At 42.0% G+C, this 25,971-nt stretch overlaps 2 protein-coding genes across 7 annotated transcripts in view; both read left to right on the top strand.

Annotated features, from left to right (window-relative positions):
• The first annotated feature begins 630 nt into the window (after nucleotides 1-630).
• On the top strand, nucleotides 631-12,249 carry rab2a (RAB2A, member RAS oncogene family). The gene is made up of 8 exons (XM_049746733.1): nucleotides 631-835; nucleotides 3,569-3,640; nucleotides 4,029-4,096; nucleotides 5,447-5,529; nucleotides 5,846-5,938; nucleotides 6,477-6,588; nucleotides 8,269-8,337; nucleotides 10,111-12,249. The coding sequence occupies exons 1-8, from the start codon at nucleotides 790-792 to the stop codon at nucleotides 10,204-10,206; spliced, it is 639 nt and encodes a 212-aa protein (XP_049602690.1). The 5' UTR covers nucleotides 631-789; the 3' UTR covers nucleotides 10,207-12,249.
• A 1,066-nt stretch (nucleotides 12,250-13,315) lies between these two features.
• The window catches only part of chd7 (chromodomain helicase DNA binding protein 7), a 40,443-nt gene continuing 27,787 nt past the window's right edge, over nucleotides 13,316-25,971 (top strand). The window contains exons 1-4 of one of the 6 annotated variants that reach the window (XM_049746313.1): nucleotides 13,317-13,782; nucleotides 22,744-24,258; nucleotides 24,364-24,479; nucleotides 24,567-24,677. In XM_049746313.1, the coding sequence (XP_049602270.1) occupies nucleotides 22,836-24,258; nucleotides 24,364-24,479; nucleotides 24,567-24,677 (1,650 nt within the window). In that variant the 5' untranslated portion in view covers nucleotides 13,317-13,782; nucleotides 22,744-22,835. The other 5 variants (XM_049746312.1, XM_049746308.1, XM_049746309.1 and 2 more) reach the window with 5 other exon arrangements.

Here is a 25,971-nt window from a genome sequence, read left to right on the forward strand (position 1 = left end):
TCAGAAGGATAGAAGTATTGTGAAAAAAAAGTTTTGGTAAAACTAATAACTAAGATTCAAGGTGCGAAAGAATGGTTTAGTTTAACTCCCTCTACAGTTTATTATACTTACTGATTTTACAGGATCGCAACAATTTCCCACCTCCTCCTCCGTGACACTTTACTCCTCTCTACAGGCAAAGATAAGTCACTACACTTTATCTGAAGCAGCAAATTATTTGTGTGGGCATGTTATACTGTTATCATAATTATGAGGAAAAAAAAGCGCACCAGAATTTTTCATAAAATCTTATGTGCAGCAGTGGTCAAAAGTTTGGGCAGTTTATAGGCAGTGATTTTATAGTTCAGCTTCAATGCTTCAAATTTGAAGAACACTAATAAATACATAACTTAAAATAATCGTCATCATCATGACATCATCATAATATATAATATTACCTTCTATAATATTTCCTTCTAATATATTATAGCCTCTCACGCCCCTAAATTAGAAAAGATCAAAAGTACACTATGTACGTATCAAAGTCAGACTAAGCTACATTGCTGTCTAAAAGCTTCAGTAAATTTAAAACACGACACTCGGTGTAGTTTCCGAGGACACGTGAAGTACACATTGTGTAGCGTGGCGAGGGCGGACCTAGTGACGTAGAGCTGAGGCTCTAGCTGTTTATTGTTCCTTCTCCGGCGCCGACACAGAAAAACAGGTTGACAACCAGCATTTCCACGCAGTTTACAGTCGGGTTTACGAAGGTGTGATAGTCTGGACAACTAACTGCGCAAATTGGGGGCCATGGCATACGCTTACCTCTTCAAATACATCATCATCGGAGACACAGGTAGGTGGCAACAAGCGAGACTTGATGTTAGCATGCAGCTAGCGGTTAGCATGTTGCTAGCGGTCCATTTCCGCAGTGTTGGATGTCCAATGACGTGGTAAAAGTAGAGACGCAGAGGTGGGATGACAGTTCCCGTGCTTCGCTCTTATCGCATCCTTATAAGATTGTTTGAAAAACAGTTATGCGTATCAAGTGTCCACATGTTATGTTAAACTATGTCGGTAAAAAAAATTCTAGCGGTAGCTGTTTACATTAGCCGAAACAATACGGGCCTCTGGTCCAATTGCGTCCAGGGTGGGGGTGTTAGCTGTAGCCAGCTAGCTCAGTTGAACTGTCTAGCAAACGTTTTGGCGTTAAACCAAATGTTACGCAAGCGACTATCACATATCAGTAAACATGCATGCGTAACATTAGTAATATCCATCGAAATAGAAATTTCGATGACAAACTGCCAGCGGGCAGCAAGCCAGTTCGGAAAGCTACGCCTCAAATATTCCCTGAAATGGCGTAGATCGTTTGTTTTTCTTAATCACGTTTATTGATTGAGTGCAGGCGACTCGATGCTGTTTATTTTCTTTATATAGAGAGTTTCTCCTTGTCCACTCCTTTGCATGCGTACTACGTGGTTGAACTGATTTATATTTTCATCTGGACAGTTGCCTGCCCTCATGAGAGGCCGAGCCAGTTCGCTTCGATTGTGGAAGCTGGTGTATTTCTCCTGTCTCGATATTAAGAGTAATAAACATTTTACAAATAAAACTGGTTGCTTATTATGAATCAAAATAGGTCAGTCGAATTAGCATCTATTTTTGATAAATTGTTTAGAGCCAATTGTAGAGAGGTCCAACTTTTTCAGCCTCACAAAACTAAATATTCCGATTGCTTCATTTTGTCATTGTAAATAAACTGATTAGCTTTGAGTCATAATTCAAGAGATTCAAGATTCAAGAGTTTTTTATTCGATCAATTTATAGAAAAAAAGTAATAGTTAGTTGACTCGCACATATTGCAAAGTAATAGTGTTTGCATTCATAGTGTAAACAACCTGTGACTGAGATGTAGTTGAACCTGAATATATTGCATAATTTAAAAAGAATAAATAATCGATAGTGACAGCCTAAATGTTCTGTGTAGTGTCATTAAGAGCCTACTTGGCTGCGACACACAGTTGAGATGTTTAATCAAACTAAATTAGTACAATGTCACAACATTAGATTAAATCCATATGAGTATTGTTGTACCAAAACTACCACAAAGCAAAGTAGGAGTCATCGGTTTTTCGATGGGTGATCCGGTCCCACAACAGACCCGTTTGTATGCAAATTGGAATGAGAATATAATCCAGTAATAAAGTTATAATCACAGTAAATATTTAGGTAAAAAACTTTACTAGGCCATAAATGCAGAACAATCAGATAAACTGTGAGTTAGTTGCGTTGTGGTTGGCTGGAACTTCTTAAAAAAAATGTTTTTTCAAATTACAAACTTTCAGTATCCTCTAAATAGCCAATAAAATATAAGTAACCATAAAATGTGTCTAATCTTACACAGCAGGGGCTAGTTTGTAATGAGTAAGCTGGAACGCACCATAAGCAGTAGTAGAATTATAATCACCCCCCCCCCCTCCATAAAAACAGTCCAGTCTTCTATTTTTAATAAATCATGTCATTCCTCAGCATATGTTGCACTGTTCACTCATGTTCAAAGTTTACAACATATCAATTTACTGACATTGATTGACATCGTATAGATATCTATGTTGTAAAATACAAACGAGATCATCGTTATCTGTGTACATTGTTGTATGTTAGGGTAGATAAAAGGGAAGAAAAAAAAAAGGGCAATTTGATTTTTAACGATTTTACAAGGGGTATAAGCAGCCCGTTAATTGGTTGGTCCCGAATTAGAGGAAAAAGCTGGTAATCTACATAGTTGGAAAGGAGTCAACATAAAATAGTCTTCAGATGGAGTAATGGAGACGCAACTGAGAATTGGTGGAATGGTGCATGAACTTCAACTGTGATATTCACTTACTAAGTAGAGAAGCTTGATTATCCAGTCTGTTTTGCCAATGGGAAAGCTGTTATGTGACTAAAGGTTTAGTCAAATTAAAATTAAATTTAATTAAAAAAAATACAATTATACACACTACAGTGCAGCACACCGTCACCCACACACATCAAAGTCTGTTGACATTTTATTAAAAGGGAAGCAATACACAGATGATAATGTCAGGCGGATTGAGTAAAATCATTTTGATGCTATGTGAATTGCATGGAAGAGAGAATAAAGCAGCCACTTATTCTACTACTGTGTCCTCCACACTCTTTGACTTGTGAGTGTGTGGATGAGGTGCTTCCAGGAACTTTTCCCCTTTCCAAATCAAAAACAATCCTAATTTAATCACGGAAATGCAACAAATCACTAGCGCTAAGGTTTACACGCTATTCATTTCGCTTCGGACGGTTCTTATATCATCCATTTAAAATACTACTTGAAAACGTATTTATGTCAAAGAAAATTGGGGTCCATGACCAAACTGTATTAGTCAGAAAGTCATGTAGAATCAAAAAGAGTAAATTGAGATTTAGGCGTGTATATATATTTTTGTATAAATATTACCCATTGAGGTAATTTACCATTCTCTCTTTTTTTTTAAATTTATTATTTTTTTTTTATTTCAAAGCTATGATGTCATTGTATAGTATTTAATAACTCTGTGTGTCTTTTCAGGTGTCGGAAAGTCATGTCTATTACTACAGTTCACAGACAAGAGGTTTCAGCCTGTTCACGACCTTACCATTGGTGAGATTCTCTGCTTTTGTACATTCTTTAGTTTCCAATAAAATTAAGCTGTAAAGAATACAGATTGATAGATGCAAACACGTGCACTGCTGGTATATTAGGCTTATATTATTCATAACGATTTGTAGGACATTAATAGTTCACTCTGATATGTTCCTGAATTATTCTGAGATATCCTTAACATGATCAGTGTCTACTTATAAGTGTTAATATCATTAAAGTCAATTTGAGCAAATTGGGTGTTTCCGAACCATCAAAAAGGTTGCCTTTTGCATTAATCAAAAAAAATCCAATAATTTGATAATCACTGACTTAATTAACTGTTGCTCCTAAACTCAAAATGTCAGAGAACATTTCTGAACTATCTCACGCTCTCGCCTAAATGCAGGGGTGGAGTTTGGAGCGAGGATGATCACTATAGATGGCAAACAGATTAAACTGCAGATCTGGGATACGGTAAAGTATATATATTTTTTATCAATGTGTGGATTCACATGAATTATGGTAATATTTTTACACATGAAAAATTGAGTGTTTTGATACTGTTTATTTCAAAAGTATACACTTAAGTGGAAAATTAACAAGCCATTAATTTAACTACTGCATAATTCTTGGTTATTAAGAACATACTTATTACTGTTTACACTGCTGTGCGATTAACTTATTTAGATACTCCAGTGGATAAAGTATTCTGGAAACACTTTGATAAATTATTAATTCCTATATACAAACCACGATTGTATGGTGTGTTTTATTCAGTGCGCAATCTGACCAGCAGGGCGCGCCAGAGCTCCATTGCAAATTTTTTAAAGCAGCAGCCAAGCAGTGGTTGTCAGCCATGATGACACACATCAGCCTGCTGCAAGCCAACCTGAAGACAAGTTGAAACTTGTCACTTGTTCATGTTTTCTTTAGTTCATAAGACAAAAACTGATGTTTGTATCTGGACATGATATAACACTTTAACAGTGTGTGTTCATCAGGCTACTTACAGGCTGCGAGGATGAATGTATACACTGCAAATCTGGGTAGAGTTCCCTGGATAGATGGATTTTGGGTGACTCGTTAGTTCTCTGACTCAGTGACTGATTGCCTCACCCCACGGCAAGACAGGCTGACAAAGTCGGATGACTGGGCGAGTGATTCACCCACAGCCTGCCCGTTGGGTTTAACAGCTGAGCTCGACGCAGTGCCGAACTGCAGCTGCCGCCACTGAGAGCATTTTGTTTTGTGTGTGTGGCCCAGATGAGACACAGGCAACATTGTGACTGTACATTGAGCGGAGACGGGGCATGAATAGACATGGCTTGGGGCTCGGTAGGAACGTTTGCTAATGGGCAGAGAAGGAAATGATGAGTGATGTAAGGAACAGACAGTGAAGGTGACAATGAAAGGGGAATATTAGAAGGCGGTGTAAATGAACAAGATGGCCTGCTGGCCTGGCCTGTCCTTTAAAGGTTACATCCGTACTAGTTAGTGGGAATTTTCTCATTGTTTTTTGCATGGACAAAAGTGAGTTATGACGCAGGCTCGAAGAAACAGAAAGAGATTGTGAAAGATAACGGGGAGCAAGTAAGAGAGAACTCCATTGTATCCAGTTACAAATACTTCTCTGTCCTGTCTTCTCCACAACTGGACAAAATCCTGGAACTGGAATCCGGTTGGCGAATCAGGACTGGACAATCTATTCGGTTATAGTGAATTTAAATCACCAAAAGAGAAAACCAAACGATCGGCTTTTGTCTACACCCAGTTTAATTATTGAGTTCAATTTCTCTTGATGAATATATGTATGTTTCTCTCTAGGCTGGTCAAGAGTCGTTCCGGTCCATCACCAGGTCTTATTACAGAGGAGCAGCAGGAGCACTGCTCGTCTATGACATCACAAGGTATCAGCCAATCACAGACTCCGTGCACTATTAGGTTTCAGTTTGTATTCAGTGTGTTTGATTGAAATAATAACTGTTTTGGAGTTTTTATGCCCATCAGCCACATTTTTTTCTTTGCAAAATGTTGTTTGCTTGCTCGTTTAAGTACTGGGCGACTTCTGTGGGAGTATTTAGTGCCCCTTAAAATGTAATTTGTATTAATTTGAGAAGGAAACTCAAGGTTTTTGAGCAAATCTCTTGATGTACTCATTTATGCTAGGTACAGTAGCTATGCATGTCATGTTGTGATCAAGTCACGGTCCACGTTTTATTTCAGGAGGGACACTTTTAACCACTTGACGACCTGGTTAGAGGATGCTCGCCAACATTCCAACTCCAATATGGTCATCATGCTCATTGGCAACAAGAGGTTTGTTTTGGATTGAGATAGACTGCATGTTTGAAAGATTTTCCCATCAATCCTATAAGGGATTGGTTCGAAAGTTCTGAGCCGGACTAAAGATAGCATGGACATTTTAAGATTAAAAAAAAAAAAAGTCATGAGGTACTTGCTTTCATAAGACTATTGACTCACTTTGTACCTGAACTTAAGTAATGTGTTTTGCAAGATAGATGCCTGTCAAGGGACAGCTTGTCAGTATAATTGCAGACAACAATGCTGTTGCGTTTTGCTTGATACGCGTTCTCGTTACATCAAAATAGGGAAGTTGCAGCAAACCTCAGCTTGTCGCCGTACAAATGCTGTTTTTTTATGTTCCAATTTTGTCGAACTCTTGTGGTACTCGTTGGGTGGACTCAAGATCGAAAGAAATATGTAACTTGATGACGATACATTGCACACCTCAAGACAACAACAAAAAAATCTGTAATCATACGCTCGATCGTTAACTGACTGGTTGCTTCATTTCAAACGATTTCTTACACCATTCCACGTTTTTGCCTTTCAGTGACCTAGAGTCACGGAGAGAGGTAAAGAAAGAGGAAGGGGAAGCATTCGCCAGAGAACACGGCCTCATATTTATGGAGACATCAGCCAAGACGGCCTCAAACGTAGAGGAGGTAACAACACACACTCTCACGCAAGAAACTGTCCTTTAACTTGTTACGCAACCAAAATCTCCTCCTGCCTTAGACAATACAAACCTACTGACACCAGATATATATCAAATTTTACAGTACCCATCAAGATTTCAATATGGGAACTCCGGAGCTATACATGAATCATCCCCACGCAAATCAAAATGATTTACATCGATGTGAAATCTCAAGATGTTAGCACTGCTCTGCCTTCTAGACACACCTCTGGTGTTAGTGTCTAATGAATGCACAGTGTTGTCTTCTGGGACCTTTTTCTCACTTACCCAATCACATAAATAATCCCATCCTACACTCCATAGCATGCCAGCCCCAGGCGTGTGTGTGTGTTTACATTGATTTCTTCTTGCGCCCCATTTTCTTTCCTATCACACATACACACGCTTTCGAGAGCTCTCAGGGGTTAAAACGAGAAGAGGGTGTGCACACGTGCCTTGTGTGTGCGGTATGATTAATTTGTCTCATTAGTGTCCTCTGAATCCTCCTGATACCGCTCCTCTTCTCAGCTCCCTTCATCTGCACTCGCTCCATCCCTCCTCATCCACCGCCGTCCATCGTTTCCTCTTCATCCCCCCCCCCCCCCCCCTTGCTTCCTCGAGCTACCGTTTTTTTTTTTTTTTCTCGTCATCAAGCAGCCACCCCCTGCCCCCTCTGTCCTTCCCACCATTCATGTCTTGGTCTCCTTCAACCCTTCCCCTCCTCCTTTCTCCCTCGTCGCCATCAGCCCTTTTCTCCAGCAGTATATCAGCCAGTTAAAGTTCATACATATTCATAGCCTTCGCCCCGCCTCCTCTGCCCGACACCCAACGGCCAATCAGTGTCGAGGGTTTGACATCAGGCTCTGTGGGTGGACACTGGGTTGATGGAAGGAGACATTTCCGTAAGCATCCTCTCCTCATCTTTGTCCATTTTCCCATTCCTTATGATCCTGTCTTCTGCCCTTTTTACTTCTGCTCCTCCTTTTTCACATTGTCAAATCTTCTCATCTTTCGCTCCTCAAATTTCTTTGCCTCCTCCCCAGCCCATCTTTACAATGCATCTGAATTAAAGTCATGGGAGTCAAGGCAAGTAAAGAGGACAGGAGTGCACCAGAGAACATCCCCTGAGTACATTAGTCTATTTTTACAGGGTGCCAGACGAAGAAGATAAAAAAAAAAGAAAAGAAAAGAAAAGGTGGCTTTTGCCTGTTTAATTCGTATTCCACAAACAAAACATTTATCAGAACACTGTGTTCCGGCTAGTTGGGCTGCACAAAACTAAGAAAAAAACATTTTTGGTGTGGCAAGTAGTGATTTTAACATCAATGCAACATAATAGTAATTTAAACCCTAATAATTTTAGAATCAAAATAAAATCATAATATAAAATCAAATAAATCCTAATAATTTTAAAACCTCTTATTCATTGCAACTGTTGTTCCCCTGAAATCCCAATATTTCCTTTTACTAAAATATTAAGTGTTTTTTTGTTTTTTTTTGATGGTGTAACATCATCATGCAAGGTCCGTCAAGAAACATCCCTGTTCTTGTTTTGTGTTGTTGGGTTGTGAGCCACCCAGCATTTCTTAAAATATCCGTTCAGTCCCCTTGTCGGTCGGCATAGTCAAACAATAAGGCTGTAAAAAATCTTCTGTCTCCATTTCAGGCTTTCATCAACACAGCCAAGGAGATTTATGAGAAGATCCAAGAGGGTGTTTTTGATATCAACAATGAGGTAAGAGCCTTGACTGGTCACTTTTTTTTTTTTTTTTGTCATTATCACTTTCCCTTCCATCCAAGGCGTTCTCTTGCCAAACGAAACTCCCGACATTCTGCCGCTTTTCAGTTTTACCCGCTTAATTCTCGAGATTTCCTCCCTCTCTTTCTCGCAGCAGTTTGCCAGCTCATAAATTCCTCACACTCCAACAATGTCACAGTCATTTAGAAGAAGACAAACATTCATCCAGTCAGCCACAGGCCAGTTCACCATCATCTAGTCAAACAGATGGTAATCTTTGTTGTGGAACAGTTGCCCAGACAGGAATGTTGGTACTATGTGTAATCGGGGGAAATCTGACATTTTTTTGCAAAGGTACGCTGGCAACACTTTTTATGTTTCAAGAGGCAGTAAAACTTATTTTCTTATTCTTATTATCATACTCCATTTTTTTTTTTTTTTTGTCTTGACATATTTGTCTGTTGCTTGCCAATGCAATCAACGGAGCTAAAGATTACCGGTTGACAAAACAAAATATCATATCCACACTGCTGAGATTTATTTTTATTTTTTTTAACCAATGCTAATATGATCAGTCACTGAATGTAGTGAAATGCCCTAAGCTGAACTTTTTGGGTTGTTTTTGGCAAGGACTTTATGGATCCTCACGTATGCTTCATGCTTTGAGCAGCATCGAATTCCCTCTTAATCGTGTCTCTGCAGCTTACATAATGACAATCATTCTCAGGCATTTGGCTCCGTGAACTTTCACAGACTGTACTTGCCAAAAATCCTCGCCAACATGCCCGTTAATATCGACAGAATGTGTTGCATCTAAACACAAAATCCGTGCCAGCGTGCGTCCATGTCCACATATCGTGCACGAGCCAACCAGTAAGTCCATGTTAGTCCGTTAGCCGGCCGTGAGTGGTTTTGTTCAAAACAGCAAGATGGAATGAAGGCAAGCAGGCCAGCCGGCCAAACCACATCAGCTGACTGAGAGAGAGAGAGAGGGAGGAAGGGAAGCCCCACCAGAAATGTTGGCAGCCACTATGAGAAAACACTCACACACATGGCCCTAGCTCAATAAACGTGATTTAAAGGCATACAGTGTTTCCCAGAGGCACGTCTGCTACTGAACGTAGGAGGGTGAGTTACGTTATAAATGAAGGAGATAAATAAATACAGAAGGAGAGCGAGCCGGCCTCACAGAGGAGAAGTCGGCACATTAATGGTAAGTGAAGGGGAGTGTGTGTGTGTGTGGGGGGTTCAATTGAACAGAAGAGAGCGAGACTTAAAAGCGATATGTCTCTCAGCCGTCCGCCCACCCGCCTCTCTCTCTGTTTCTCGAAGGTTGTCTTTTTTATTCACGCCATTCATTTCTCATCGTATCTTTGAGCGCTTGTGTTTCCTCTGCAGCACCTGTTGCTCCTTCTATGCTGTGATCTTACGAGTCCCTGCAGTCACTATAAAAGCAATGACACATTTTTTGGGCAGGATTTTTTTTTTTCTTCCCTGTTTGTATTACAAGTCACTTTGTTCCTGCTATTGTTTTTATTTTTTAGGTTTATTTTCCGTGATTTATTTCTGACCGAGTTCATGCTGTTAGGGTGATGTTGTGCTAGCGTTAGCTTGCCCCGTTGCAAAGGCCAAGCCTCTAATTTGCTGCCGTCTTTCCAACAATTAGAACATACTAATAATGCCTTGGGGGGGGATTTTGCTTGGGTAATCATTCCATGTGTTGTGAACGCTTATCGTGATGTCACTTTCAATCTCACTGTCTCCATTCAGGCTAACGGTATTAAGATCGGACCGCAACACCCTACCACCAACTCAACACTGCCCGGTAGCCAGGGAGGCCAACAGGCTGGAGGCGGCTGCTGCTGAAGGCCCCAAAACAGACCTCTTCATCCTCCTCCTTTAACCCCTGAATCCCCCCCCAAACCCCCCACTTGTGTTTCTGCAGAACTTTGCAGGCTCATTAACAGTTTGTTAATCTGTCTCTCTCCATCCTGTCATCCATCCATCCCTTTGTGTCTTCCTTGCTTTCCTTCTGTCAGTCCACCCTTTTTTTTTTTTGCTAAAAATCATACCCGAGAGTCTCATGGCAGCAATTCGTGATCTCAACCCTTACAAGAACGGTGTTACCTCACTAAAATTCTAAACTTCACATTTTCCTTGGGAAGATGCATTGGTTTTAACTGGGTTTTTTGTTTTTTTAATTGACACCGAGAGGATGATGATAAGCTGTACTGGGGATGATGGTAGTGAATTTGTCCAGCCAGAGACATGCTTGTGGGGGGGGGGATATACCATCTGACACTGACTGGATGGAATAATAAACCATGTGTTGCCTATATACTCACATCGCCACATGTTTTTAAAGAAAACGATGCAGCACATTGGTAGCAAGGCATGTTTGTACATGTAGGCCCTTGCGTGTATATGATATAGACATTCCAATGAAGTCAGTCTTTCAAATCACTACCCTCTGCTCATAAAACTGCTCCCCCTCCTTCGTTCTGTCTTCATGTCAACTTGCAGGTGAAATGTATTTAATGAACACTAAATAATCATATGGCTGTTTTAAATTGTCCTGGAGAGAGAATAAAAGACCAAACTGTCGAGTGTGAGAATGAATCCTTTTGGAATGGTAGAAAAATGAAAAAAGTTAAAGAGATGTTGAGAGCAGTGGCTGTCATAATGAAGTTGAGAATCAAACAAAAAAAAAAAGGAATAATTGGAAACGTTTTGTTAACTGTATTTATCATTCGCTATTCTGTGTATATATGGCTGTTTAGATTTTTCTCTAGCTTCTTTGGCTGTTAAAAAGTGGAACTTGGGCAAGTTGCGGTCTTCACCGGGGCTTTAATATTTAAAAGAAATGTAAAAAAAAAAAAAAAGAGAGACCTTTGTGGACCTTCAACCATTCTCGATTAAATCCAGTTGCTCGCTAACCCTGTTGAAAAGGTTCCTGGTGCCCTTTTCTTTTAAATGACAAGTGTGAATGATAACGGGCAGTTAACAAGATCACGTAAAGTCCCCCGGTGGAGAATCGACTCAAATGTCAAGGCATCTCCCTTTTTAAGCAAGCTTTGACTCCCACCATGAAATAGTTGGCAGATATATCACGTGTTGTTTAGAGCTAGATCAATGACTCCTGCTTTGCAATGTAACGGGCATCATTTTACTCTTTTGAGCATTGTTTACTTATTCTGTTCATATTTCCCCTTGCATCCCTACTGTTCTTCGCTCTTTCTCTGACTGTGGTAATTATTTTTTTTTTATCGCCAAAACAGCATGTTTACCATCAGGATCAGCTGTCTGCCTTAACTCCACCCTCTTGCGAGATTTGGACAGTTGCTAAAATGAATTAGCTGCAAACAAACATGCTTTACCACAAATCTGTGAGATGTATTACATTAGACACACGTTGTGGGGACTGTTGGGATGTTTGATTTAAATCCTCATCAATAACTCCCACCCATTCCCTGTACGCACACACGTGCCCTCCCTCCACACAATATATAATGTACAATCTTTTAAGGCCTGTAAAGATATGGGGAAGGATCTCTGTTGTTGTTTTTGTCATTTTAGATATATATCAGATATTAATCAAGATTATTCTTTGTAAAGCAACATGTAGGATTGTGCGCGCTTAAGTGCACGTGTGTGTCGACAAACAGCTCCACAGTGGTTACAGGGGGAGGATCAAGCCAAACCTGATGCATCTATTTATCTATCTATGGATTGATCTATCTTACCTGTGTGTCCCCCTCCTCCCTTCCCCTCTCAATCTTCATTTTTCCTGCTTCTCCTCTTGCCCCCAAAAGTTATTTGTTGTGTTTGTTCTTTGGAAGAAAATAAAATGAAAAATGAAGAAAAAAGAATGCTATCACAATAAACTGTAATAAAACATTCTAAACGCAACATGTCACTTTTGTTTGTGAAGGTGGGAAAATATGGTGTTTAAATTTTTTTTTTTTTTACTGGGTCTTACTCGCTTTGTCATCGAAAATTGTACTGGTGTTTGCTTTTCTGTATTGTAAAGCAAATAACTGTTCTTTATATTGTATTTTGTGTCCTACGTTTGACTTACAATTAGTCCACGTTGTTTCAGACTAATGATGAGCAATATAAAAAAAAAATGGAGATCTAGATGAGCACTTGATTGCGTTTCATGATACTCGTTTTGTATGACGTATTGATCCCTGTGTACATTACAGGGATATTATTTTTTCGAACCTTATCAATCATAATGAAGTAGACATCAAAGGTTGTATATGTAATTTTGGTCACCATGCTAAACCAATAGGGGGCAGCGTATTCCTATGAATTTATTATTTTTGTCGATACAGATAGCACGTTCTAGTTCTAATCTGGTTTCGTTTGGCTGAGACGTGCAAGTTATTTTGTTAAAAATACTAATTATGTGTTAGTTAAGCTTTGTGCAAAACTATTGAATATGTTTGGCTAAAGATGCTGTATAATGATCACCATTGACAAAACCATTCACACCTATGGACGATTTAGAATCGTAGATTAACCTAATATGCATTTTTGGAATGTAGGAGGCAGTCTACAACAGTTGTCAATAATTACTTAAAAAATACATTTTAAAATAAAAAAAAATTAGATGAGTGAACTACTACCCCCCCAAAATTTTTTTTGCATAATTTAAAGACAAAATTAAGACCATAGACAGGTTGAATCAAAAATGGGTCAGTTAATTTGACCAATTGACGCAAGATTAAGTTTCATAATTTAACTGTGATGAATGAATGTTAATTTAATTCATACAGTGACGAAACTGTGATCCTAAAAACCTTTTGGCGCAAATTTGTTTTATTTTGTAAAGATTTCTACCTCCATTCACATGTTATATCAACACACAGTTCTCTTGGTGGTGGCTAATTGTTAACTTGGGGAGGGTGGAAGCGGCTTCAACCTTGTTTTTGTGCGTATAATTAAAATAAAACAACGTGCACGTACTTAGGTTTGCCACCATTGAACGAGTCTCACAGAGCGTCACACGGGCACGACGGGGTCAGTGACCGCGCACGCTGACTGTTTATCTGTATGAGAGATCCTCGGGAGCGCGCACCCCCCGGCCGAGGAAGGTGAGCGAGTGTCTGGAGGGGAGGACTCGGGAACGCGACCGACCAGCCGAGGGATCGATCGGATTAAACTCGATTTGAGTGAAATTAACACAAAGGAGAGAAGCGCATCGCGCACTTGTCGGCGAGGTCGCTGAAGCGAGACCCACCGGAGATACATTTCATGGTAAACATTCAAATTCAACTTTTTTCCCCCTCATTCTGTTTATTGAAAGCCAGAAAGGACCACGGTGGGGTTTTTTTTTTCCCCGACCAAACGGAGATACTAACGCCACTAACGAGGAGTTGATTTGATTTGAAAAAAAAAAAAAAAGAAAAAGGAGCCTGAAGTGACCAAGCTTGTTTGGTAAGATGATTTTAAATTCACATTTGTAATGAAAATATTTAGAGCATCATTGGCACTCAGTGTAGTAGTTCATGTGAAACCAGTATTCATGTATTAGGAGCGTTTTCATTTGGTGAATGGTAAGTTTTCGGTACTTTTGAACGCAATCGGACTCGCTGAGTGTGAGGGAGATTGATGTTGGATTCCGGGATAACTCGCGGGAAATTGTAGAATTCGGGCGACGAGTATATTCTCTCCCAGGGTTATTTCTCATTTAGGTAGAAAGTCATTGAAGGTCTGCGTATCAGCCATGCCGACATGCTAACAATAGCAAGTTTAGCCTTGGCACCCGCTAATCGCACACTCGCACACATACACACGCACACAAGCCACTTTCCGATAGTTACTTGGAAAGTGGAAAGCTTTTTTCGCCGGGACGCCACAGCGAACCGCTCTTGTTCCATATCAGTTTTCCTCCGACTTGTTGAGTTTTTTTCATTGTGAAAATTTTACTTGAGTTAGTAGAGAAGTGTGGGTGTTAGCATAGTTAGCTAATTGTGTTGAGCTTTCAGGAGACACGAGGTGGCTTGAGCGTAGAGGTGAGTCACTGGCCGACTCAATGAGCCAATCTCCCAGGGAGCTTCCCGGCGGACAAAACACCGCAGATAAATGCCAAACTGGCTTCCATTAACACATTTAAGTAAAGTTTGACCCACATGAGTTGAATTTTCATCGAATTCACCTTTGTATAAGACGGGGACATCGTGAAGTGCCCGTAGTAGTCGCTAGTTTTATTGGACGGGAGGGACAGAGGACAGGAGGGGGAATTGTGAGGCCAGGCGGTCATCTACATTAACCGCGTCGTTCGCGTTGTTTTCTCTCACGTTTGACCAATTTAAACGGCGTTAATAATACGTGAAACATATAAACTAGTGTTGTTAGTCGTCAAAGTGCGCACTGAACAGTTTTTGTGCGTAAATAAAACCCCCAAATGGCGCTCGCTGCTCTGTTGGGAACGACGTGCGAAACGCCACTGATAGGCTAATTAGCCTCGCTAGCCGCTGGAGGTTAGCCCAGTGCTAGGACACACAAGTTCAGCTAGCGTGTTAGCCAGCCCTCATCTTCATTGTGTACTTATTAGCCCCCGAGCTAGTGACTAACCTGCTCGGGGCGGTTATCAGAGGATGCTTCGCTCTAGGCCGAGTAAAGTTAATTTGACCATTTACTTTGGGTAAGTTAAACAAACCACGTATTCCGTTTTTAATGTTGCTTTTTGTTATTTGTTTGACGCGGTGAACAACTTTTATTATGATGTCAAATTCCATCCGTCGACCAAGTTAGGCGATCACTACAGTTTTGAGTTACACTTGTTACTCGACATGATCGGGAGTAAACTGCGGCTCCAAACACCTGCCGACACCCCCAGTGCTCCTCGGCTGTTGGAGTAACTCTTTCGACTACTTTGCATGATCACATTTTGTTTGGCATGTTGAAGTAGCGTTGTTTTATTTCGAGTGCCGCTCGTGCTATCGTGCCCTCTTTTCCATTATGTTCTGTATTCGCTCAACTTGCGTAATGGTCACCCTGTGGCGCTCGCGTAACTTTGCCTCCGCGTTAAAAAAAAAAAAGTATCACCGAAACAAACTCGGGTATTAAATATGACGCCAAAGTTATGCTCTCATAGTCTGATACAGTCCTTGTAATCGTGCCGCATGGTTGTTTTTCCGCCTCCTGTCTGCCGTCGAGCTTGGAGCCGCTACCCCCACTCACTACCTTGTGTCTGTGAGCCAAGATGGCAGCTCGTCATGTTTAGCGGGCCACAGAGGGAGAGATAAGAGGCCCCGACCACACACACATACACACAACAGATGTTCACCACCATTGCTCTTCCTCCCGTTTGTCTTTTCTTGTGGTTTGAATAGAGACCCTTTTAAACTATGGTTGCGTTGGTTTGTTTGAGGGGGGGGGGGGGGGGGGGGCTTAGTTAAAAAAGAAACTTTGACAAAGAGTTTAGCATCTCCTGTTATTTGCATATGTTATGGCTACTCATCAAAGTTGTGTTGGGTGACCTTGCAGTCAGGATAAAAATGGCGTTAGTCGCATTGAGAAGACATGGAAAAGTAACAATTTGGGATTTGTGAATATTTTCTCAATCGAATGCCACGATCGTCTTGGTTTTACAGGGTGACAAGGGGTGAAAGCTGCCACCCCTACCTAATGTTGTTATCCCACTTGACACCCTGTTGACAATTAATATTTAAATGCCAACGTCTAAATTTTATTATGAATACTCTGTTTTCTCCATAGTATGTAGAAAAACTGTTTAGTGTGCTTACTATTTTGCTCCGGTATCGTTTAAGCTCGCTCGGTATCGAACGTTTACCAACATCTCAGAATTTATAAATACCAAAGTATTGAACATCTAATCTAACCATTACAATAAAAAGCAATTAATATTATTACATGTATGTGTTTTCCCTTTCTTTTTGCATGTCAATGTCGCTTGTTGCTGTATCTTGTCGTTTAGGGAGGTCGGTGTCCGTCTTTAGGGTCACGCATCCCTTTTTGTGGCCATACCTTTAAAATTTATGGAGAATTTTTAAACATTTTGGGTCTTATGATAGCGTATTTGTAGAGGGAAGGGACAAGATGATATGCGAGTGGGCTGGTGTTGAGATTGAGCCACGCTTGCCTGAAGGGCTGCCACAGGCTTGCGGGGAAGCTAGTTCCATCGCTGCAGATGGGCTAGGAGGGGATGCCGATGAGGCGGTGGGTTCAATGGCATGGTGGGTCATGAAGCGCCATGGCTTCGCTGTTGAGAGAGAGCGTACTGGATGGAGAAGCACTGGCGGGCTCGCCCACGGCATCCCTGGGGCTTGAGAGAAAACAGCGGCGAGGAGTAGCTGTCCACTGGAATGGCTACCGCCATGTTATAGCTGCCCCCCACCCCAATAACCATATTACTATGGGTGTGGGAGGAGCATAAACATGCTGTAAGATTGTTAAGAATAATAAATAAATGAGATATTTTTCTTAAATATTGAAGTATAAAATTCAAGACTTTAAATCATTCACTCCATTTTTTTTACGTCACAATCTAGAACTTTGAGAGATCACTGTGTTTGACTGGTGCCAGTGGCCTACCCAACATTTCGATGGCAGTCATTAAAATGGTGACCTGACCATTCTGCGAGTGATAGATTACACCCTGACGATCCTGTCAGGGATGATATGCGCTACCAATCAACCGGCCTGCGGGCGCCGTTGCGCCAGCGAAAGGCGGTAACGACGCAGAGCGATGCGGCTAAATCCCTTTTCTCATCTTGTCTGATTTAGCCCCATCAACTGTGTTTCCAAATTTCATTGTTTAGCATTGTTATAAGGCCTACAAAGGTTTGGAGCTCACAGTCGATTTAATTAATGTAGAGCTAACTGCCATTTTTGTTGTCTCTTTTTTCCGCCCCAGCGACTAATTGGATGGTTGAAAATTTGAACAACTGAAAGTCGACCAAGATTTTTTTTGGGCTTGACTAGAGCCCTGGTCCCACTGAGCACCATGTGGGATGGCCCATGCCATACCCATTTGTGAAGCAAAGCAAAAAAGTTTTGGATAAATAAAGGGTGCAAAAGAACCAAAACAAATGTTTGCTGTTATAGTATAGTTTTCTTTTGCATAGTGCTTTTTCCTATTTTTTTTTTACTCATCTGATTTCTCTGTCTTCATTATTATTATTTTTTTTAAAATAAGTTTAGTATTTTTGTATTTACCGATACTTTCATAATATTCTCAGTGCATATAGTTTACAGTAGATTTTGGTCCTATTTTAAAATGTGTTAACCCTTTACAGGGCACAAAATCAATTTTAGATCCACCATCATTTATAAACATGTCAAGAAAGCTTGTCTGGTAAGGAATAAGTTTAATGAAAATTTAATCGTTTTTCTTGTTTGATATGCTCCGATTTTCAGTAAATATGAACCGACGTTACTGGGCTGAAACATCTTTCACAATATGAGAACAGTATTTTGTTTTCTTTCATCCATTTCAAATAAGAATTTTTTTTAACTGTTTTTGTGTACATTGTAATCCAGTTAAATGTGTGAAGTTGCTCCTCCAGTAGTCCACTGTAAATACTTGAAGACATTACGTCAAAGCAGATTCCTTGATGAAGGATTAACCTTCAGTCAATGTTCAGAAAGTGTAAACGTAGTCAACTAATACGCATTACCGGTGACCAACCCTTTAGGACTAATTTAGGTCATTAGGTCATTCTTACCATAGTTCTTTCATACCTTTCTTGCTTGTAATTGCCTGATTGGAATCTAACCGCGGTGCCAAGTTTCTGACATGGTTTCATGACATTGGCGTTGTAGCACGTTAGAGACGGAACTCCTTCGCATGTACACCACATCGCCTTCCGAAGGTGTTTAATTTTAGCTGTTGCTTTTTTTGTGGTTAGCAGTAGTTGCGTCGTCGTCATTGTTTTTTTTTTTTTCGGGGTGGAGAGGCAGCTCGCTGTCTACACCAAGCACAATTAAACACTTTATTAAACGCATATTGTATTTATCGATTACTTCTACAATGATTGTTACCAAATTATCACCCAGCACTATTAATCATTGTACTTCTAAATCAAATGTTTGCAAAGCTTAGTATTTAACACAAACAGTCTGCTTTCAGGAAGGGCTACATAAATATTTATTTTTGTGAAACTGTAATGAGGGAATCAAATAATGGCTGTCAGTGAAACAACTTTATTTTTTCCAAATTCATTCATTTTCTTAACAATTTGAAAAATAGCACCGCTTTGGTGATCGCTCTCCATCGTGCCTCTTGTCGTATGCACTTTTTTGCCTCACTCCTCCAGCATACGCTGCATTTTAGCAAGAGTTTGTTGCTTGTTGCGGTCTTGTTCCCCTCATAAAACTCGGCTTGATGCTTCTGTTTTTTAAAAGCTGAAAAATGTTTGTTGTGCTGCTGCCTTGTTGCAATGCACTTTAAATAAACTCAGCGGTAGGGTTGGGCGATATGTATCGTTTTTGCAAAATCATCGTAAATGTTTTGACAATGTGAGGGGTTGAAATTCTTAGGATCTGGACAATTCTAGGTCTCTATATGATTAATTATTTCCCCAAAAATGATTGCTGATTCATTTGATAATCTTAAAAATTCCACATTTGAAAAGGCACCGCAGCATTAATGATGGTTAATAACTGATGGGCGGCAAAATAGTCTAATTGTCTTTCATAGGATTATTTGCCATTCTGTTTACTTGCGGCCATTTTGTCTGTTGTGGCCATGTGTAGAGGTTGACTGCCCCTGTGGCGGCGATGAGAAGCAGGGCGGTTGTTTTCCTCCATCACTTTCATCCTGTCATCTATCGCTGCACATCCACCCACCCACTCAGTCCTTCTGTCACTGCCCATGTGCTTTCTTTTATGTCTTTTTCTTTCCCTCATTCTTATGATTATCATATCTCCATCTTGGTCTGGTGTCCACCCTCTCATTTCCAACCAAAAGGTTAGTGAGGGGGTCTTGAGCGCCACTGTGACATTCAGAACTGAGTGTCATTGCTGTCTCTGTCATCTCTCTCTACCACCATCCCCCACAATCACCATCCCTTCTCCTGCAGGGAAGACCTTCTGGACTGAGTGCTGTGCCTAGAAAAAAAAGAGGCTGGCTTGGAGAGCTTTCGTGTGCTTGTGTGATTTCTGCGTCAAGACATGTCAAAGACATCTCTGGTCCATGTGTGTGCAATCGTGCAGGTCTTTTAATTTAGCCTAGTTTTGATGTTTCTCATCCTGTTGTTCTTCCTCATCCCTTTCAAAGCTTTCATTCACATCTACGCATCTTGGTAAAAAAAAACGTAGATGTGAATGCATGTTGAGGAGGCCCCAAAAGTGAATTTTAGAGTTTTTGCTTGGACTTCAGAGCTCTTAAAATGAGTCAGGGAGTTAATTGGCTTTTGGCATGCAGGCAGGCGGAGTTGGAACAGGAACTAACCAATCTCAGGGGGACGTATTTCATGCCTTTCGCTCCCATTGGTCTTAAAGCGCATGTCAATAAGATATCAAATAGATGGCAGTAGGAGTAATAATGGTGAGCGGGTTCACAATCTTCACTTTTTCTTCATGCAACTACTTGAAGGATATGGAATGGAATCGTAACTGTCCAGCCTTTGACCACTACAGCAATGTGAAGACAGCCGTGATTAATAAACAAACTAGCTACAGATGATTAGCAATTAACAAAAAAGAATTACAGGAGCATTCACGCAGTGAGAGTCTGCGACGCACCTAAACGGTTAGTCTTTCTGGTGTTGTTCAGACTCAGGTTTTGAACTTCAGTGGCGCATCCTGAAACGATCGAGTACCGTATTTTCTGCACTATAAGGCGCACCGGATTATAAGGCGCACCTTCAATGAATGGCCCATTTTAAAACTTTGTCCACATATAAGGCGCACCTGATTATAAGGCGCACTGTCAGCTTTTGAGAAAATTCGAGGTTTTTAGGTGTGCCTTATAGTGCGGAAAATACAGTACACTGTCTAACCTCATAACCCCAACTTTAAATGAGGTAGGCAAGAACCTCCACTCCCATGTAAAAAGGCTGAAGGAGAAGCTGATGATTGTCTGTGGAGCTCATGTTCAAGTCAGTCTCAAATTTTTTTCAAACTTGACTAATACACTGGGGTTACTTGACCTACTTCATCCTACACGCACTGGCATGCATGCATCTATGTCTGCCTCTAGGATCAGTCTGAGGTGGCCAGTGGTTTTTCCTACCTCATGGTAAGGGAACAGATTAGATAAACACAGCCCTTTCCTGGTAACCCCAACACACACACACACACACACTGGAAGCGCACTCGCATACTGTCCATTAACAAGGCAGCCGCGTGTAAAATAACCAGATTTTCCCCCTGCCTCGCTGCTTTTCTCTTCTCCTGCTCTCTTGAACTCCCCCACCCACCATCACCTCCCCCCCTGGCCTCCTCCTTTTCTCTCTTCCTTCCTTCCGGGTCTTAAATCCCAGCCTCAAGCACACAGGCCAGCATCCCCTCACTTGAGCATAATTACACCCACAGCTAGCCAGCTACTGCCTGATGTTCTCCATTTGGGAACAAAGGTATAAATTATAGCGGCTTAAACCCAAGTGGTAATGGGAGATTGGTGGGTGCTCACTTGCGCACGTGTTCACCAGAGGGAATTCACGACTTTGTCCGTCGAGTTGAATTTTGCGTATGGAGCGATTTCTGTAGTCTTTTGCACTTTGTTTTGTTTGTCTGTTCCTGTCTCAGAGGAAACATGGTGTTATTGACATGGCAGAGATTTCCTGTCGTACTGCCTGGAGGCCACATGCAGTTTAGTTGCCAAACTGGTGACTCCGCAGACAACGCCTGCAATGACCTGCTGTTTGATAATCGCTACAGAAATGCATGAACTGGCCGTTAAGTTTAAGCAGGCTCAATTTATCGGAACAAATTTTGAGGAATAATAAAATCGGGTTCTGGTGCAAGTGGAAACTGTTTTTATCAAAATGTATAGTATGCTTTTTAATGCATCGCCACCACTACCCACCTATAAAGCAATTTATGAGTTGATTCCATCTCGGCAGAACAAAAATCCTAAAGTACAATTGTATTCTTTGATAGCGCACCAATAAGCAAACAAGAGACAATGGGGCTGTCGTTTGTCAGGAACTGCGGAGTGCTCTGCCGGTAGACATGTTGACGTGAATACTGATTCATTAAGAATGTCTTTGCGTTTGCAAAATTGGCAAATTGTTGTCTTCACGCTGATGATGTGTCTGTGGGACGGTGTTCGTGTGTCTTCTGATTCGTTTAAGAAGTAGCCAATCCTCGTTGGAGGTGCACATTAAAGTTTCTGTCTGATTGTTTGATAAGCATACAATTCCGAGTAAGTAACTTATTGGCCCATATTGCAATATTTTTTTTTAAAATATTACACAGCCCTTATATTTAGGTATGCCACAGGATTTGCTCATTTACGTTCATCTGTAATGTACAAAATGTCTCTTCTGAGTCCAGTCCAGATCAGAAAATTTGCCTCCTTTACCACCAGTGCTTCTCTACTTAAGTTACTTTGAAAGAAATATGGTAGGGGAATTTAAAAAAAATAATAATAATAACTTAATAAAGACTATTACACATCGATGCTTGGGATACAGGATTGGCCCAATATTAGGAATTAGGATGTTATAGCAATAAATATAAAAAAAACTTAGAAAAAATCTTAGGATGAAGCTGAAAATTCAATGAAGCTGTAGTTTGCTGTTGAGCGCTACTTTTTATTTAAAAAAAAAAATGCTGGTCTTACACCTAACAATTCTACCAGTCTCAGACCAAAATCTGAAAGTCTTAAGGAACTTAGAGTTTTATGTAAAAAGTGAAATAAGAAAACATGCTTTTTTCTGATTTTATTCTTCTTGAAGTTGAACAAATATTGCACAACAGAGAAAGTATGTTACAACCGGGACAAAGGGACTGTCTCGCCACTCACTTCAGTTTATTGAGGCTACAGGGTGTGTATAAATATTTGACATTTGGTTACCTGTTATTGCTGGCTGGATGACAGCTGCTGCTGTTCAAATAGGTGAAGCTACTGGTCCTGTATTTTTAGGTTGGTTTCACCTCCATTCATGTACGTCCATTGATCATGACGTCATGTAGGGAACCGATTAAGCGCCCTTTTTTTTTTTGCCACTAGATTTGTGATAACGGAGGATTAGGAACCTAATTGTGTGAATGTCATGCTTTGAATGTGAATAATATGATGAAAAACAAATTTCAATACATTTCCCATATGCTAGGAATTTTATTTTAATTCATAAGTCGGTGATGCTTGTGGAAGGTAAAGTATAGAATTGTAAATAGCATTATATTTCTCCTCTGCATTTTCTGCGTCATTAGCGATTGCTATCCTAAATTTGTGCCCCCCCCTCCCCTATTTCTTGTCAGGAATCTTTAAAGAGGACCATGGAGTAGCAAGATAGGAGCTGCAAAGGGCTTTCCTGCACTAACTCATCCCTTCTGTGGGCCCCCACCCAGCCATGGCGGACCCAGGGATGTTGAGTTTATTTGGGGATGATGCAGGGCTGTTCTCAGATGGATTGGATGGTTTAGGAGACTGTTTTCCTCAGCAGCCAACGCCGGGCCAATCCAACACTCTACCCCGGCAGACTAATCCCCCCCTCAACCACGAACACCAGGGAAACAGGGCGTACAACCAGGGGATGGTCCTTGGTACTGGAGCAGCACAGCCTAAATTGGGCCAAATGTACGACCACAGCACCTACGCAGGCTATGAACAGGCCGGTGCTCCCGGAGGAAGAATGATGTCACAGAATGGTCCTAGCCCGGGGCCACCAAATGTCAATGCAACTATGAATGGCATGGCTTCCCACTATCATAATACTGCTAACTCAAGCAACGCCCATCACGGTTACCCAGGTGAGACTGGGGGTGGAGCGGGTGGAGCTGGCGTTTGGGGGCAACCGCATCAAAGTAGATCACCATACCAGCAGGCAGCATCGCAAGCGGGGAGTGGCCCCAACCAGATAGGAGCCTTCCAATTGTCTCAAAGCAACTATGGTGGGATGCAAGGCCAACAACCCACACCCAACGCAGCACGCATAACTCAACATTACCCACAACAGAGCTTGGCTCACCAAGCTACTCAAGAACCGTCTCACTACATGGGGCATGTTGGAATGGTGGGGGGTCAAATGAGACACCCGCAGCCGCAAAGCCAAGGTTACCCCAATGTGAGCCACCCACCTAGATTCCCACATTCTCCCTCACGACAGCCTCCGCATCCTCATCAACATCAGCAAGGTATGGGCGGTTTTGGGGCTGGACAATACCCTGGTTATCAAGCCCAGTATGGTGCCATGGGTTCTGGGATTGGCCAGGGTGCAAACGCTACTGTCAGTAGCAACGCAAGCCCCGCTATGGGACCTGGGCAGCTTGGCCAAAGGTTTAACCAGGGATCAGGCCCAGCCTCTGGGCAGCCGGGGCAGCGATACCCTTCCGGGCCGTCCCACCAGACACATTCAGTCCCACTGCCACCACAGCCGACAGGGCAACAGGGCCAGCCTATGCACCCCCTTATCCACTCCCAGGCCCCAAATCAACCCCAGTCCCACCTTCCACCCCCAGCTCAGGGATCCTACCCTTCTCCCTCATCAATGTCCCCCATGCGGGTTTTGGGAACACCAACCCCCCCTCCTCCACAGGTCAGGCCCCCTAGTGCAGGACTAGCAGTTCCCACAGAGGTTACAGGGTACACGGCCCTGCAGTCCCCACCAAATTCTATCGCACATCCTCAGAGACCTCTCCAAACGTCATTGTCTGCTCCACACCAACACCAGCAGACCCACAATATAACCCCCAATGCAGGGCAGATGTATTCTGGCATGGGACAACAGCGTCCCCAAATTGGCCCAAATCGGCCTCTGCTCCAGCCACAACAAGGTAAACAAAGTGGTACTTTACATTCCGTATGACTGATGATAAAACTTGGAAATAATTATTATTATGCTGATTAGATGTAACTGATTGTCCTGCCTCTCTGTTCAGGGCCTCTTGAAGCACCAGTTAGCCAAGGAGATCCACATCTCCTCCATTCCCAGCAACAAGCCTCTAGAAGCGGCCAGCCCATGCAGCCTTCTCCTCTCGGTTTCCAGGGTCCATCTGTCAGTCTGCCTATGAACCACGGTTTATTGCCACCCAACCAAAATGTTCAGACGCAGCACACTCACCTGTCCCCCCACCCTTTACAGAGCACGCCCCCTCCCCCCAACCAGGCCACCCACCATTGGGCACCGCCACCTTCTGCCTCCCACCCACTTTCCTCACCCCCCACCACCCCACAGAAAGTGCCTAATTTACAGGTGAGTCTCCACCAAAAAATGCTTTGTAGTTGCACTGCTATGTGCCTGTACGAGCAACACAGGATTTTTTTTTTTTTTTTTGGGGCCTCATGCAAGTATGCACTATATGTGAATGTTTGTTTTTTGTGAGGGTGGAGTCATTTCTGTGTTTGGAGTACAAGGAAAGTTTGCCGTGTTTGTGTGCACATGACATACGAGAACACAGCGGTACATTGGGCACTGTTCAGTGAGGCTCTGTGGGTATTTTTTATTTTTATGTTTTTCATGCTGGTGTCACTTTGTGTTTCTGGTCTTTTGTGTCTGCTCTTGGCCATGTGTGGTTGTGCCTCTATGTGTGTGGGGAAATGGATTTTTGCAACACGCACACACAAGCTACCACACACGTATAGAGGCGCCACCACCATAATCTCTCCTCCCCCTTGCTCCCACTTCACCCCCGCCTCTTTAGAGGAAACCTCCCTTCCTGTCTCTGCCTCCTCCCTGTCTCCTCTCTTTCCGCTCCCTCTGCAGGTCTCTTTCCCAGTCTTATTTATTTCTTTTCATTATTGTTATGTAGCCAGATGTTCAGGGAGATAGTTTAAGACCGAAAGGGTGACGGGGGGGGAGAAAAAAAGAAGCCCATGAGGGCCCCTTAAGAGGAAGTACGTGGGGAAAACAAGCAAGATGGCATCCAAGATAGTGACATTGGTGTTTTTCAGGATGATTTTTGCATCATTGCTACTGCTGGTGGTGCCGTCTGCTCTATTAGCTTGTTTAGTAGCTCAAAGCCTCCTTTCTCCACCGACTCGTTCACAAACAATGGCAGCCCTGTGGGCTCACGTGCTTAGATCCAATCGCCTTTTCTTCTGCATTCTCTGCTTACCGCTCCTCCAGACCATCACCCACCCTACCTCTAGCTTTTGCGACCTGTGTTTTGTGGTTGACATTTAAGTCGTCACAGTCAATTTATCTAGCGCTCCTGACCTAGATGCTAGTTTGGCTGGTGAACGCCGCTTGTCGCCTCTGCTCGTCGCATGCACCATCCCAAGTCTGCAGGCCGCACAGTCTCCCATCCACACAGTCACTCAGATGCCCACACAAACCACATTGTGGTCTGGAATGAGATGTGCCAGGGGATAGAGGATGTATGGAGCTTGGTGGCGGAAACCTTTTCCTGTGTGTGCATGTTTGCTGAACTATAGTTCAACGTAACTTACTGATGGATGATTGTTGTGATGCACTTGTTTGGAAAAACACACAACCACTACAGCATGTTTGCACACACAGACTGGGCAGTCAGTTGTGATTACGGTGT

Source organism: Syngnathus scovelli, chromosome 17, assembly GCF_024217435.2.
Source record: "Syngnathus scovelli strain Florida chromosome 17, RoL_Ssco_1.2, whole genome shotgun sequence".
NCBI classification, from domain to species: domain Eukaryota; kingdom Metazoa; phylum Chordata; class Actinopteri; order Syngnathiformes; family Syngnathidae; genus Syngnathus; species Syngnathus scovelli.